At 39.4% G+C, this 16,763-nt stretch overlaps 1 protein-coding gene across 1 annotated transcript; it reads right to left on the reverse strand.

Annotated features, from left to right (window-relative positions):
- Positions 1 to 3,179: 3,179 nt before the first annotated feature.
- On the reverse strand, positions 3,180 to 16,589 carry MFSD1 (major facilitator superfamily domain containing 1). The gene is made up of 15 exons (XM_010075378.1): positions 16,480 to 16,589; positions 16,099 to 16,141; positions 15,490 to 15,557; positions 14,762 to 14,870; positions 13,513 to 13,615; positions 12,671 to 12,769; positions 11,790 to 11,901; positions 10,734 to 10,790; positions 9,944 to 10,100; positions 8,767 to 8,864; positions 8,338 to 8,450; positions 7,804 to 7,851; positions 7,181 to 7,241; positions 3,723 to 3,837; positions 3,180 to 3,459 (listed from the first exon to the last, which is right to left on the reverse strand). The coding sequence occupies exons 1-15, from the start codon at positions 16,587 to 16,589 to the stop codon at positions 3,400 to 3,402; spliced, it is 1,353 nt and encodes a 450-aa protein (XP_010073680.1). The 3' UTR covers positions 3,180 to 3,399.
- Between the last annotated feature and the right edge of the window lie 174 nt (positions 16,590 to 16,763).

The following is a 16,763-nucleotide window of genomic DNA, read 5'->3' on the forward strand; positions in this document are numbered from 1 at the left end:
AATATATAATAATATAATAAAAGAGCTAACTCAGAACAGGGAGATTTCCGATTTCTTCCCTCCCATGATGTCAAACCCCATTCTGTTTTAAGTGCTGTAGGCATTATGGGATAGGAACAAGCTTTGACCACCTGTATGAAACTTACATGTGCAAGAACCTGATAAGGACCTTGGCAGGTACCACAACAAAAATATAATTTGAATTGTTGTTCCTAGGAAGTGCTAATTGCTTCCAACCCCATATCTGAGCTACAGGCAACTGCAGACCCATCACTGCCCACAACAGCTGGGACACCCTCCTCTGCTGAAGCCAGCTGGGAGCAGGAATTATCCAGAGACAAAGCAAAGTAAGACAACAGGAGCTGCCAGCCATAGAAGACCTAGAAAACACTACAAGAGTAATTGTCTTAGAGGCTGACAACAAGCACTCTAGCTGGGACACTGCCTGACCACATCCATACAAGCATCAGAATCAAAACAAACAAAAAAAAAAGAGGCAGAAAAGCATTCATGACATATGCCCAAGAAGCAGCAGAGACACGGTAGAAGAAAGCACGCGTAGGAAAAGCCAAGAAGCTGGGTCACATTTGTTGATAACCTCTTCGTAATATTCAACCTTAAGGAACTTGTAAAAAAAAAAACCTAAGAAACATCAATGTTTTTCAAGTCATCTCTGCAACAGCAGTGGTAGCTTCTCTCAGAACGGCAGAGCACATGGCCAGGACATGGTAACTGCTTCAGCCATCCAATTTTACATATCCTAACGCAAGCCAGAGCCCAGACTGAACACACAGAACTACTTTGACTTACTTTATGAACACTTTCTATAATACAAACATATCTATAAAATAAAAAATAAAATTAAAAAATAAAGTAAAAATTTAAAAATATTTAAAAAATAAAATATAAATTTTTTAAAAAAATATTCTGCTGTGTGAGCAGTAGAAGTAACAGCAGGGATGGATAACACCATTTATATTCTTTGTAAGTTATACCTCCCTCTGAAATTTGCCCAGATGATTTTAATACTGTGTTGAATTTACTACCATATTTACTAACTCTTTTATAAGCATCTCCAGACACATGTGCATATCCACTAGCAGAATTTAATGAGACCACTACAGTCCAGAAGCAGAGCCCAACCCATAAACTTTGTATTTAAAAAAAAAAAAAAAAAAAAGCCACACCACACCAACAGCTTCTCAGGCTGGCAGGGGTAGAAGCCACTAATGGAAGCTTTGCAGGGGAAGAAAAGGCAGTTTTATAAGGATAAGCAGCTTTCAGTTCAAATCATTCCCATTTCACTGCAAAGAGGTCTCACGTAGGCATTGCCAAGCCACACGCCAGCAGCCCGTGCTCGGAAAGTCTCTCTGCTAGCTGCCGTTGCTGCTGGCCTCCTCCCTCCCACAACAATCACAAACAGATTTTTCCTCTGTCAAAAAGGAACTGCATTTCAGAATTCAAAATTCCCTTCACCCATTTCCCTCTTGATGAGCAACCTGAATCTATAAGCCATACACTGAAGCACAAACACAGCAGCGAGACCTTCCGAGGCAGAAGTGGAAGCAAAAGGGCTGGCGATAAAAAGAGGAAGTCTCCATCCTACCAGAAATTTATTGAAGGAATGGGAAATACGGGAACAGAAGTCTGACGGCTCCCATGCTCCACATCCACAAACGAAAACCCAAGCAAAGATGTCAGTGGGCTGCAAGCCCTCAGAAAGCAAAGGCAAGGGTGTTTGGAGGTGAGCTGACACAGGACATTACACCATCTGCAGAAGTCCACCACAGTACTTACAGCAAGATGCTCAAGGGTACAGAGAAATTAGAAACTGAAAATAAAAGTTTCAACAAGACATTAAGTTCTTTAAGTCCCAACAACCACCAGGGGCAACAACACATCACTGAACAGTTAGATAAGAAAAATACAGGTGCCAGAAGCCATTTAACACTTTTATTTAAAAAGCCTCATAATTCACAAGTCTACAAGGAAAAATAAACCAACTTGCATCAACCAGTCTCAGAGCTGATAGCGTTTGGTTCTCAAAAGGAGCACAGAAAGCACCAATAAAAATTATCCCAGATCAGTGTACCACTCCCCTTCAGCGGTAAGCTCGGCATAGATCACCACATGCTACTTTATTTTCCTTGATTGTTCTTCAGAATATGGAACTATTAACCCAAATAGTCCTGGCTTTCAGAAAGATGATCTCAGTCTTTCAGGAACATGAAAGAAATCTCCACTAAAAAGTATTATTAAAAAAAAGAAACCTTAAGACCACAAGTTCCAGAATTCCACCTAAATTACTGTAGGTAAAAAAATATTGTAGGTACAATGTAACATTTTTATTATAACAAATTACTTTCTCTGCAGTCAATTCAAAGGCTCTTAAGCACTTTGTGGCACACAAGGACTCCCTGAAGTCAGGGAATGAAAGCTCCCTCACCCCTGTGCACCTGATCCTCTACCTGTACAGCAGCTCCTCATTTGGTGTACTAGTGCTCCAGGAAGGCAGATGCTCTCGCCTTTTACAGTAAGACTAGCACAGTTTATGAATAGTTTGTCCCATTACATAAGTGAGCCTTTATCATTAATAAAACCAAAGAAAAAAAACACACTCTGCAGGAGTTGCTAGTAACAAGCTATCCAGCAACAAGGCTTCTGCTGAAATGATGGGAAAGCGTTGTTTCATTATGAAATTGAACAACATTTTTCCACTGAATGTCAAACTTCAGTTCTTGCATTTAAATCTTTCCCTCATTTTTAGTCACAACCTCATAAAAATACATTAATTTTCACATTCATCAGGGCTTACATGAGTTTTATTGCTAAGCCTGGGACCTGGTATTGAATTCCAGGGCTAGCACTTGTTGAACTGGAACAATGAAATGGTATAGGTTTTTTTCCTCTGAAGTACTTGCTAGGACCAATATAAAAAGGTAGCCTTTCCTTATGTTTTTCTATAAGAAAAATTAAGCAGACCATTTCCAACACAGTAACCAAGTTGTCCAACTTGAGAGCCTAAATAACCCATACCTTCAACAAGGCTCATTTCACAGCAGTTTGATTACTGAAACAAAGCTTTCACATTTCTGACACCTTTGAAGAGATCAAGTCTTAGCTACTGACTTGAGCTACTCGCTGAGTATTTTAGACAGGAGGGTGTAGTATGTAGCTCATGGGTTCAAACAAGCAGCCAGATGGTCTTCACTGGTATCTGAGTTATTTACCCGCAGTGCAGACAGGGACCTTAAGCCAAGTATTTTAGAAGTAGGATCTATGCTTGCAGAAATGTATGGTGCATCACTCTGCTTTTGCTGTGGTAGTTGTCAGTACTGGAAACAGTTTTGTGTACCAGGAACTTCAGTATATTTCTGCTTTTGCAAGTGGGGCAAGATGCTATTTCAACACACTTCTGTGTACCATTGTCGATAAATAGGTAGAGTAATTATCTGGTAGCTGCAAAAAAAAATAAAATTAAAAAAATCATGCATCATAACAAGCCTGCTCCACAATTTCTTTGGTCCACCAGCCATTGATTAATTTTCTTCATTAGATTTTTAATTACCTCGGTGAGACTTCATTTCTGAGAACAAGCATACATTTGGCATTTTAGTTAGCGGTTGATTTGATGGCTATTTGGAACAATAAGCCAAGTTCTTAAAATAAACATCTCATTGTTTTATTCTTTGCTACTAAAACCTCTACTTTGTTACTAATACCTGAGCGCCTAGTTTGGAGAGGTATTTATTCCTTAAACTAAAGTCATCAGCTTTTGGCCGTAATTTAGCCAAGTCATCTTCATTTTGACGTCTGAGTCTCTCTTGTTCTTCTGCTCTGGAAAAGAAAATTGGTTTAAGACATTTGCACCGAGGAGTGCAAACCCAAGCAACTTTATCCTGTGTATGCTGTTCTATTTTTTAATAACCACAAAATGCTTCCGAAGTTTATAGATAAATACTGGATATCAAATTAAAAGAGACTAAGAGATGCACATGGATTACTCTAATTCAGTGTAAAGAAAGAGAGAGGCTGTTTTCTGCAGTTTCCTTTTATTTATATTGCAAGATTTCAGTAGAAAGATAAACCTTTAGGCTTTCACAGATCACAACATGCTCAGTGAGCTTTTCTAACAATCTCATTATTAAACAAGCTTTCATTCCTTAAAGACTACAATACAAAAAGAATCTGTTGTCAAAAATGCAAATAAAAGACTGCTCAGCAGTCTTCAGAATTAATAGCAGTCTCCCACAAAAGAGTCAATATTTGACCAGAGCGTTGCTGCTCATTTTCCACATCCGTTTTAGAGAAACTGGACCAAACAGAGCTAAATACACTTAAGACAGTGGTTCGCATTAAGACAGTGACAAAGGTAGTAACAGTGACCCATTTCCAAGCTCTGTAAGGCAACGAGCCTTAGTACAGAACACAAAAGTGCCACCACGTTAAGAGATCTCCACCCCCATCAAGCTGGTAGTGCTGCACATAAGATAAAGACAAGTATAAAGGGTCTTCTAAGATGAACACGTTTGTCTTGGGTTGCAGAGTACCCTCTCCAATGAGAGTTTAAACACAGTGTAAACTGCTGTAAACCCATTCTGTTCAAATTAAGAGATGATTTGGCATGAGTTAAAAAACTGGTTACAAAGTGTAAAATTTAGCCATTTACAGTAAAATCCCCAGCATGTTAGTGTCTTTTCCAAAGAACTACTGTCCAGTGCTGACCACCAAACTAAAAAACACTACAATTCTTCAAGTTGACATGATGCTGATCAAATGCTCCCCACTTCTGGATGATATTTGCTATTCAAATTTCTTTTCTGCAAAAAACATTGTAATAAAAGTTACTGAAAATTTGTTTTAAGACACTATCCCCCAGCATACACAAAGTCCCCTTTCACAGCAAATACTGGAAGTGTTACACACATCCCACGTGGGCCAGGCAGACTGAAAAGCAGCCCTATCTGGGCACAGAATTCTTTTGCTCCTGGGCACAGGTTGTTTTCGTGTCACATTTGTATCAAAAATTGTCTGTGACCTTTTGGCTCAAGGATGATAACTCATCCCAACTAAGCCACCATGCTCACCAGGTCTGCTTTTAGTTTCCTTGAGCTTTCCTGATGTGTAACAAGCCCAGAAATCAGGACAAGAATCAAAACCATGTTGCACCCCACCACAAGTCACCTGGCTAGACCTCATTGACAGGTATTTTCACTTTTCTCAAGACTAACCAAATACCACCATATGGACAGTTACATGTCTAGTTTTAGAGAAATCCATAAAGTTCATTTTTAAGAGCTGTCTTGTTAGCAAAGTAATTATCTGTAACAAACTTACATATAAGCTGAGATGTACAATACCTGCAGGTGAAATGTAGTTACCTATTAAAAAGTAAAGAATTCCACCAACATCACAGGCAAGTGAGCTCCAAGATCTGAAGAGACTCACTGAGCTGAATTAGGTCAGAACAGAAAGCATTTCAAATGAAAAAAAAAAATCTGTTGCTCACATATAAGCAGCTTGAATCCTACAGATGCTATTTTGAAAGCTGTGACTTGCTGCACACTGACTTGCTCTTTCACGAGACAATTGGTAAACTATGAGTGGAGGCATGAAACACATACACTGTGCCCTCTCTAATCTCACCAACAAATTCAGACCGGAGGAGCAGAACCTCAGATTTCTTAGGTTTGTCCTGCACTTAAGCAAATTAAACATTTGCTTTAAATATATATTTTTAAAAGTCAATAAATTAACCAAGACTTAATCCCCACTGACATTACATTCTCCAATGCACATATTTTTAATCCTCACAGCACTAATTAGAACGAGGAAAAGGTAACACCATTTTTGGGTGCTGAAACACTACTAGAAGAAGCATCTTCAACAAGGTCGTCAGGACAAAATAAACTGCCCAAACCCAGTCTGATGGAGAGACTTTACATTATGCCTACTTAAAAAAAAAGCAATTTCTGTAGACAGTTAAGTAAATAATGGAGAAGCTGGAGTGGAAGGGTCTTTTTCCCTTTAAGGTGACATATCTTAACAGACTTTGACAGAGTGCTTTTTGTCTCCTCTTCCCCCAGTATAAGGCAATTCTTTTGAAAGTTTTAAGACTAACCCACTGTTTGTCTCTCTTGTACAGTACTCCACATCCACCAAGAGCTTTACCCCTTTTATTCTCAGATAGCAAACAAGAAAGTAAATTGTCTGCTGTGCAGTGCCCTAGAACTCAGGGAATATTCCACCGGCAGGTGACTGCTACCTTTGTGTTTGCTCAAACACTCTTAAAAAGCAAGAGTGCCCTGTGCCAGCTGTTAAGGCAATGCACAGCAATGGGCCCTTAACATGCCACCAACGATCTGCCAAGAGCAAGGAAGAGTACTTTCTAAGTTACTGTTCTGAAGAGTGTCACTGTCCTTATTTTCTGTAGAGAGGAAAACAGGACATTCAAGTCTCCTGCAGAATGAAATTTGCTTAATTGGATGAACTGTCAAAATTTGCTTATTTCCACCATTTCTGCCTGAAGCCCACCTCAATTGCTGCATTTCCTTTGAAAGGAAACTGATTCCACTTTATTGAAAAACCCTTGTCTCATTTTCTTTCTAAAAATGGAAACTTTTCACCACAGTCATCATTCATGGCACAGATCTGACCACAAACTGAGTTTCACATTAGCACCACAATTTAGACCCAAGCCACAGTTTTCAGAGACAGGTTGAATTAAGACATCTAAATAAGACAGCAAGAGGAACAAGCTGACACTGTCAGGGAAGCGACCAGAGTGCAGTTTCTTCTGAAGAGAGATCTAGCTTTTAATATAACGCTTAAAAAAAGAAGTCCATGCATTACCTGACATTAAATCCAGGTAATATTTGCACCATATAAATGAAGCACATTTTTTAAAAAGCAATGCAACAACACTTCAGTTCCACTCAGTTGGAAGGCTACCAAAATTAATAAAGAGAAACAGCAAGCAAGAGTGCTAGGAAAGGAGACCTGGTTAATTGCCACTTCCGCTAATTATTCTCAGGAGGCTGGAATAGGAAATCCTACTACTATCTTGTAAGAAAGAAAATAACATTTAATATAAATGGCAGACCTACAAAAGAGACTGAGTTCAGACAGTAATCTTCTTAATTACTTCAGGTTAAACATTTCATAAGGACATTATACTTACTCAGCTGCAGCTACTTTCTGCAGTTTTTCCCTTTTCTTTGCAGACCAGTTGAGATCACCACCTGCAACAGAAATAATACGTACTTTGAAACTTTAAAATTGCTCTTCTTGTATTACATCTTTGATATCATACCTCACTACAGAAATTCTCAGAGCACTTGACAAAAGAAAATCAATGGAGTAATGTTACAAAAGGAAAGAAACAAATTAATGTCCCTTCCAGATCTTTCAGTAGTTACTGCTTCAAAAAATAGTTGAGAGAAAGAACACTGTCATTTGAAGGAAAGTCTACTGAGTTAATTTTTTATATTTGCAGATACATATACAGTCAAGTTTGATAAGCAGTTCAGAAAAAGCTGCAGAATATCCCACACATTTGTTCAAATCAGCTGAAGGGGCAGTGTCCCTGCCTTGCTGATGAGATTTAACATCAAAGCAAGGTTCAAGGAATTGCACAAAGATGATGGTGCAAGGACAGGCCTCATTGAGAGATGCTCCTGGTACCAAATCCATAAGCCATAGCACCCGACACAGTCCTGCACACCACCACCTGTGAACAGTTCAGCTTTATAACTTCAAGTATTACAATAAAAACAAATATCAAGAGAAGCTGAGTACACTTACCTGTGAGGTGATTCACAAAATACAGCATGACTACAGCTACCAGTGACACTAAAAAAAAAGGGAATGGTTTTAGCTGACAATAAATTTACAACAATGACAGAAGAACAGCTTTAACATACAAAGCAACAACCAAGATTTTTCATGATAGCTGTAACTGAGGGGAGATTTTTGCCAGCAACATTCTCTTAATTACTTTTTAAAATTCCACTATGCTTGTAAGTAGCATGGTAACTCAGAAAAGGTGATTTATCATTTTACTTCTATTAATAAACAGCCCTCATAAACATAGCCTTTAAGAGTATCATTCACCTGCCCTTTTACTCACTCTTTTTTCAAAACACTGAAACTACTTCCACTAAATCACTTCAAGAAAACCACAAAACACTTCACTAGGTTACTTTCAACATTGCCCCAGCTGAAACCTCTAACGGTAAGAACAGAGTTTATTAATGTTTTACAGGAAGTATTAAGATAAAAGCCTAACAAAGCTTCCTGAATGTACAGAACCCATTTTTTGATGTTTTTAATACTTACAGCAAACACAAGCACTGAAGAAGACTTCAAGAAACAAGTATCCTCTTGTGTCCAGAATCATCCCAGCTGCTATAGCAATAACTGCCAGACCAAGATTCTGGATAGACTGCATACTAACACAGAAACAAAGGATTACCACTGTACAGAATTTCATTTTTAAAGAAAACACCAACAGTGGCACTGAACAAACAATGAGAATAACTTCCCCCCATTTCTTATGACATGTGAGAGTCATGACTCCACACTTTTGCAGAAGTTTCTGTGCATCTGCCACACATATACATCCCGAAACTACACGAAACTTCCTGCTAGACTGAACTTGGAGGAATTATTAACCATTAATGTGTTAGAACTGCTCGATACTCAGCCATTCGGTATCAGGACATGGTCATTGCAGAGCAGCACAAACAGACAGATCTGCATACTTACAAGCCATAAGCAGTTCCCAGCTGGTGTTCTGGAACAACAAAGGCCACCATGGGCCACAGGGCACAGGCCAGCAATGAGTAGGCCACTCCTAGCAAACACTGGTGAAATAAATAAAAACAAGTGAGGAGCTGTCAGGTGAGATGCATTTTTGCTGTAAAGTGCTCATAAATTAACATACTGGTTTACCTCTTCTCCCAAAAGAGAAAAAGAGCTAAAGGAACACTTTTTGCAATAGCATTCTAAATAAACATTCACATTTAGAAGGAGAGGGAAATTCTTCCAGGAGGGACCCACAAACCAAACTCTATCTAATTAGCATTAAGAGCCAGATTTGAATATCCAGAGGAAAAGATCAATGCTGCAACTCACTAGAATAACACCTGAAAAGTAAGGACCTTATTTGAACCCTGATGCACTGGTGACCACTGTATTTAAGCCTGTAAACCTTAGTCCAAAAGCAATTTCTCAGGGAATCTGCCCTAGGAAGGGGAAATTAATAACAGATTTTTATTGAGGTTTACCAGTATCTAATACAGCACATTAGAGACAGTTTAAAATCATTGATAGTGGCTTAATTATGATAGTAATAAGCTTCATAACTACACCAAAAGAACAAGTTTTAGAAAAAAGCGAGCACCTAGCACAGTAATTTAGAAACAGCTCGTGTAAGGAGTGTCCACGAAGCATGGGAGCAGAGCTCTGCCACACAGCACCTCTGAACCACTGGGATGAATTAAAGCCATCTCTGAAGAGACATGAATGGTCACTCCATACAGCCCTCCAGTCTAAGCCCATCCTTCCTAAGAATCTGAACATCTTTTTGTGCTAAACAACTCAGAATTACTGCTACAGACAGCAGCAGCCAATCTTTTCCACCTCAAAACACACATGCATAACTACTGCCTCCCTCCACAAAACACCAAAACCTGACACGTTATCTTTAGGCCACAGATAGCTCACATTAGTTCTGCCTGTACTATGCATTCCTTGCTTTTTCACCATCTTTAGCTTAAACTCTATTTCACATAATATATCCTTCTTAAACTCAGGGATATGTGAACAGGTTTTGACAACTACCTAAACAGTCAGGAGACAGGGGTACCTTATGAAGAATAATTCATCAACTCCATTTTGTGATTTTACAATATTTAGCTGTAAGTCTCAGAAAATTAGTTACCATTGCTATCCAGGGGTTCCAGAAGGTAAAAGCCAACATAATATGAGAAGCAAGTGTAGTTATTACAGCACATAAAACCCAGACGATATTCTTCCCAAGTTTATCCACCAGGAGTCCAAAGACCGGGGACATGGGTGCTGATATGATATACACAATACTACAAAAGAATAAAAATAAGAGAACTGAACACTATCTAGCCATGGACAGCTTTAGCTGTTATACAAGTGTCTCCAGACAAAACACCATATGCCCTTGTTATCTGTCAGGCCATAAGAAAAACCACACAAAAAACCACCCAAACAACAGACTCCACAATTCAAAATTCCCAAAAGGTCGAAGGACATGAAAACGTTCAGCATCCAAGGAAATAGGGACATACTGAGAGCTCTTGGAAGCATATACCAGCAAGTGTTTGGTTTTCACATGTTTTGTGTTTTTTTGCCACATCACAAATTCATCTTCAAACTAGGAAAATTTAGTTCATTTAGTGTTGCTATTAAATTGCTTCTATCACTCAGAAGAGAATCACTGAACACCAAAAACAACACCCTTCAGACAGAGCCTTTTCTTTCATTCGTTGATGTGAACATGTCAGACATTTTTATTTAAACAAATACCCACACCTCCCAATTATTCCCTGGGCCATGTGAAATCCATCTGTCCACTTAAATGCAAGTCACCACCCACAACAGTAGATCCCAAACTTCCTCCCACATGGTCAGAGCCCAAAGACACACACAGTCCTAACACAGCAGTAGCACATTTACTTGTTAAATCTATCACAATATACCTGTTAATTGCACTTGCTTCTTGAGATGAGAAATTGAATTTCTCAATAAAGAAAACCCTAAAGAATAAAAGCAACAGATTTAGAAAGATACACACTTGTGTGATATGAAAAAAGTAATCTAGACAAAGCAAAGACACAAGAACCTAGTTTACAGAAAACTTTCAAATATTGACATATAGCTTTGACATAAACATCCTATCACAGATCCTCATTTATAATGCATTCAGGAGCTCATTATCAGACTCTACAAATTTTTTTTTTTCAAGGACTATTCAAATTACACTTTGGGGAAAAAACATCCAAAGTACATAACCAACATGTAACCCAACCATGAGACATTAGCAATGAGCATTCTGTAAGAGACCAAACCGAGAATTTTTAGAACACATGCACAAGCAAAAACCAGGTATCTGTGCTGCTGACTGTAAGGCCTCTCCAAGTCATCTCAGGCTTTTCCAGCTCACTCAACATAAAACACGCATTGAAATCTGTTTCTAACTCAAAGTGTATTAAAAACCCTTTTGATTGAGCTATTCGATTGAGTCCTGTGGTTCAAAAGGGAAATCTACATAGAAATGCTTCAAGTTTCAATTTTATCTATACCAAACTCAGCACAGCAAGAGAACTTTAGTCCAAAGTTGTAACTACATTTCTGCCTCCATCTCGCACTCAGTCAACAGCTTATGAGCATGGAAGGAATTCTACATGACAGCTTTCCACACCAAAACTCATGCCACGCTTTACATCTATATCAAGTTTTAATCAGGAAACAGAGCATGCATTACGCTTTTGAGTTCTGAAAACTCAGTCTATGCCAAGCAGTGGTACTTCCCACAAAGCTCAGCAGATAAGGAAACTATAAGAGTTGTGTTAATTTGTAACACAAGTATAGCAAACAACGCCACAGACGGGACAAACCACAGCACAGACTTGCTGGGAGATCAGTGGTTCTGTAGCCATCTGGGATTCTTAAATCTTAGCCTGCACCTCTCCCTTTGTAAGTATCTAGTTACCACCCTAGCCAAATCAAGGGGAACAGCTGTGTGAGACACTTACTTTCCAAGTCCAATGAAAGGAAAAACTGCTGCATAGTAACAGACACAGATTACAAATATAAGCCACAAGGACAGGGAGAAGTCCTTCACATCAGTTAGCTTAATCACTTCACCTGCAGTGGGGCAAAACAATGTTATTTCAGTCAGCATAAGCATATCTGAAATTCATGCACCCTGAATAAACTCAGTTACCTCAAGTCACTACTAAAGCATATATTCCTGTCCCAACCTACTCTCTTGTCTAAGGTTTACACAGTGAAAGTCAGTTAAGTATATACAAGTCCTAAATCAACAGTGACAAAGTCAAGAATAAATTCTCTCTCTCACATTAAGCTGGATGTACAAGTTCTCTGAAGCCTCTGAAAGTCTTACGCAGCAGAATTAAATACAAACTATATTTCCAAGGAAATGTTTCATCAGCTAGCAACACTCATGTCTGAAGCCTCACGTTATATGCTCTTACATGGATCTCAAATTATAGTTTATTTTTAATTGGTCCCACAAGGAAAACTCAAAACACCACACACTGATGGAGGAGAGTTTTTCCACGCCAACTAAAGGAAATAAGACAAGCTCCAACAAAACAAAGTACCAGTGGCAACGGCACAGATCAAGCGGGTGTGAACTGGGGGCTCTTCACACTCTTTGTAAGTAAAGCAGATGACAGCACATCTGCCTGTAAACTGGTGTTTAAAACTGTAAAATTTCCTAATGATACAAAAATGAACTGAAAATTATGATTAGAGCTCTAACTGTGAAAAAGATGTTGAGCAGCAGCCACTGAATTACATAAAACTCAAACCCGCACAGTGCACAGAGTCTGCTCCAGAATAAATGAATGAAGCCCAAGGCAGGTTCAGCCATGCCACCTGCACCACTCACCTGTTTTCCCTTGTTCTTTACAAAGGAGCTTCTCTGCTCTCTTGTCCAGATAAGCCAGGATTAATGCACAGGCCAGTGAGAAGAGACAAGTTACACCACCTGCAAGAAGGCAATGCAACATGTTTAGTTGTTGACTCAAGTAGAAACTTGGCTTTTAAGCACAACTAGTACAGCATACCTTTGCATATCTAATACAAAATAAGTTTAACACCAGCTGGTCTTATGTGCAAGACTCAATAGCTGTATAGCTCAAAGAATAAGGTATAAATACTGTATCCTGCCACATGAGAGACATCTGCCTTGAACTGGAATACAAAAATGTAGCTAGATTTATTTTATTTAAAACATTACTACCACTCCCACGAGCTGCTTATCTGGACCTCATAATAACAGAAACAAAGCCTGGACGTTGTTACCAGCACCAGGGCCTTAACACCCATGGCTCTGAAGGAAAGGAACACAGATCCAAAGGTAGCTGAAATTTCACTTTTACACATCAGACAACTACATGCAAGCTTTGACACAATACCCCTCAGAAAATTTTTAAAGTCTGTCCTTTACTCAAAGTATGTTAAATGTTTCATCTTCATAAGATACAAACTTGAGTTTGGCAACCACATGCACAAAGAAAAAAAATCACACAGCATTTTATCAGATGCAGCAGTCATACATTCTGCATAAGAATATTAGCCATTGATACAAACAGTACTTGAATTGCTCTTCCTAGTCTCAAACGTATTCGTCCTACTTCTAAGCCAGTAAGAAATCATTAACATGTATGCATGCTGTTCAAATTCAGAAGCCTAAAGTAGCAGGTGACATCAATTCAAAATATTACTGACCTATCATGAGACTTAACCCAAGAGTACTGGGACCAGTATACCCCAGAAGATCTCGAACTCCCGAGTATATCCATCCCATGATATTCATGTTCACTGTACTCCCCTAGGCAGAACAGACTCATGTGAAGAATAACATATTTCACCATTACATGAATTCAGAAGGAACACTGGGCAGTCTGCTTACTGAGCAGCATTTAAAGCAAACAGGTAAGATGCTACACAGGGAACATAAACCACCAGCAACAACAATAAAATTATACCCTGCTGGTTTGATCAGTGTTTGTAATAATTAACCATTGCAACAATAATACACCATCACAAATTGAAATTTTATACAACTCTAACAGTGTTTTGATGAAGACATTAGAAGTGCCATAAAATCCACATCATACACTGCATGAGATCATAAATCGAGATTAATTTAATACCACATGTTAAAGCAAACAGGATTCCCACCAGAGAGGCATCAGGAAAAAGCACTTTTTTTTTTTCCTTCTACCCCTAGAGAAGGGATCCCTGGCTACAATCCCAAGGCTCACAACAGCCAGTTAGCTACAGTTCAGCTGAGAGAAGGCAACTGCTAATTACCACCAGCCTGAACATCAACCCAGACCCAGCTGTGACCAGCTTCCTCTCTTTTACCCAGGTAAGTACCTGCAGTGGCTTAAGGTACCATGGCCTGCTGAGGGGGACACCTAACAGGAGAGGCATGTCTCCATTCTCTTCACTCCCAGACTGGTGTACGAGTGTAAATCCACCTCTAGCAGCAGTTTGAGTGATTACATCAAACAGATGGCACAGCTGAGATGCAGTCACACCATTCCTACCAGAACCAGCAACAGGGACAAAACCACCTTACAACAGCAGATAAGGATGGGAGTTCCTTAAAGCAGCCATCCCAACTCATTTATCAGAGCCTGTGCTTAGTCCCTGAGCCACAAGCTACACTCAGTTATGATATGCCAAGAATCAAAACAGTCTGATGAAACGCAGCCCTGTGACTGTCCCACCCAGTAATCTACACTAATAACACCACCAAGCTTCTTCAGAAGTTTGACAGGTGCTAAGAAACCTCATTAACCCATTTCCTTGTGTATCCTTTGCCTATTTACCTCAAATTTTTAAAATTTTAAATTTAAATTTCACACCCGAGGGAGAATTAGAAATGCTGCCTTCCACCTCTGTCACTGCTAAGACCAGCCACACACCTTAAATTCTATGAATTAAAGCCATACAGCTTTACACTTACAATTCTGGCCATGCTTAGTTGCAATCCAAACACAAGATTTAACTCCTTCCCTTTAAACCAACTGACTGCATACGTGTTTTGTGCCACTGCTAAGGACTCTCCACCTATTCTAAAAAAGAAGGAAGGCACAAAACAAAACACATTAATTGCAACACACAAAGAAACAAGGAAGTGGTCCAATTTACAGAAATTAAATCAATGGGCAGAAGCTTCTCAGTTCTCTTCTGCATTAAAGAGCCAAGCAGTATAGATCTTGACCCAAAGGAAACCAAAGCAGGCATCTTACCTGGAACCAGAATTTAATGGAGTCATCTGCCCACCCCCCAAAACAGTTGGTCAGATTTTCTAACATTTTCATGCTGTGGCACACTCACAATTTGGAGGTATTTCTTCTGATATTTGCTCTCATTTTTTGCTACTGTAGGAACCCTGTTCTATTCGTTGTTGCTAAGAATCCTTTTTACTCAGGAAAGTAAGAATTAAGAGAAAAGGAGGACTAACACAGTTTTATTAGCTTGCTGAATGTCTTTAAATTTGAGTAGTTTAATAATTTCTGAATTCAGCAAGACCTGAAAAGTCCTATTTTTTGTTTTCTAACTTTGACTGGGAATGCGACTGAAGATCTTGCATGCCTCAACATCCAAACAGCGTGTCGCTAAGTGTAAACACGGTAGCTGTTTTCTAGGACACGGAAAGAGGGTTCTTACCTCAGAGTCTTCTAGACTTACCCAAATATGAATCTGCCCACATCCATCAGCCAGAAAGTATTAAGTAGTGCTCCCAAAGCAAAAATCACCTGACAGATAAACATATAGGGAAAAACTAAAGTTTTACATTTGCAGTATGAAACAAACTAGAACTATCTCAAAATGGAAACAAAAATGCTTTTCCCTTCCCAGACCTGTAGAAATACTTCAAGCCTGCTTCCTACTCCGAGCTTTTTGCCTTTTCTTCCTCCACCTTATGCATGTGCTGGCTACACAACATCCAACCTGGCCCACCCTGAAACTGCACTCAGGGAACACTTCTAGAGGCTCAAGTCATGCTTCAGCTCTATCATCTTACCCTGCCCAAATGCACCTACACGCTAGTTTCACATCAAACCAATAAAACATTTAGTTCCTTCACATTCTTATTTCACTCATGCTTTGAGGTCCTCAGTTCCCAGTTACCCCAGTACAATTCATGGGTCTCCCATTTCAGTTCTCTTCACCTGCCTACTTCCATCTCAAATATACACTACCAAGCGAGAAGCCATTTGGGCTTTTTTCCCCACCCCACCCCTACTAGAGATGCTTCCGACACATACCATCCTTCACCCTCTTATGTGCACTTACCTGTCCCACACAAACAAAGATACTAAATATTATGGTGCCCAACCTGTAAGAAAAATAAAACTACTTAATGCATAGCTCGAACCTTTTTTTCCTATAAAACACTGTATTAGGCCTACAGCGAGGAAAAAAGTGGATATTGATATGCAGTAAAAGCTTTCTATAATAAGTGGCATAGCTTGACAGCTTCGTTCAAAAAAGGTGCCACAGACTGGCATTTTTTAAGCCACAAAGCCATAAAGGGTAGGAAGCTCATTTATACCAGTGGACATTCCTAAATCATATGAAAAGGATTTGAAAAAGTCGTACTATCAACTAACAAGTTGCACGTGCGCTTTACCTCCACCATCTGTTGACCATGGATGATATCAATGCCACACTTACCGTATTCCAAATACTCTGTCTATCAGAAAACCTCCAAAGAAGCAAAGAACCACGTTGGGCCAGGAATACCAGGCATAGAGCGCCATGAACTGTGCTGTGTTCACCTTCATATCCTAGACAACGAAGAAATTAAAAAAATAATTACTCCTACGGTAACCAGAGAGACACAGAATAAATACCCAAGTAGAACTACTGAGAAGTAAGCACACATTCTGACCAGGCTCAGGACCCGCTCTACAGCGGCAGCTGACTTCAGCAACAATTTGGGAGCGGTGCCAGAGCCG

Source organism: Pterocles gutturalis, unplaced genomic scaffold (assembly GCF_000699245.1).
Source record: "Pterocles gutturalis isolate BGI_N339 unplaced genomic scaffold, ASM69924v1 scaffold22162, whole genome shotgun sequence".
Taxonomy (NCBI): Eukaryota; Metazoa; Chordata; class Aves; order Pterocliformes; family Pteroclidae; genus Pterocles; species Pterocles gutturalis.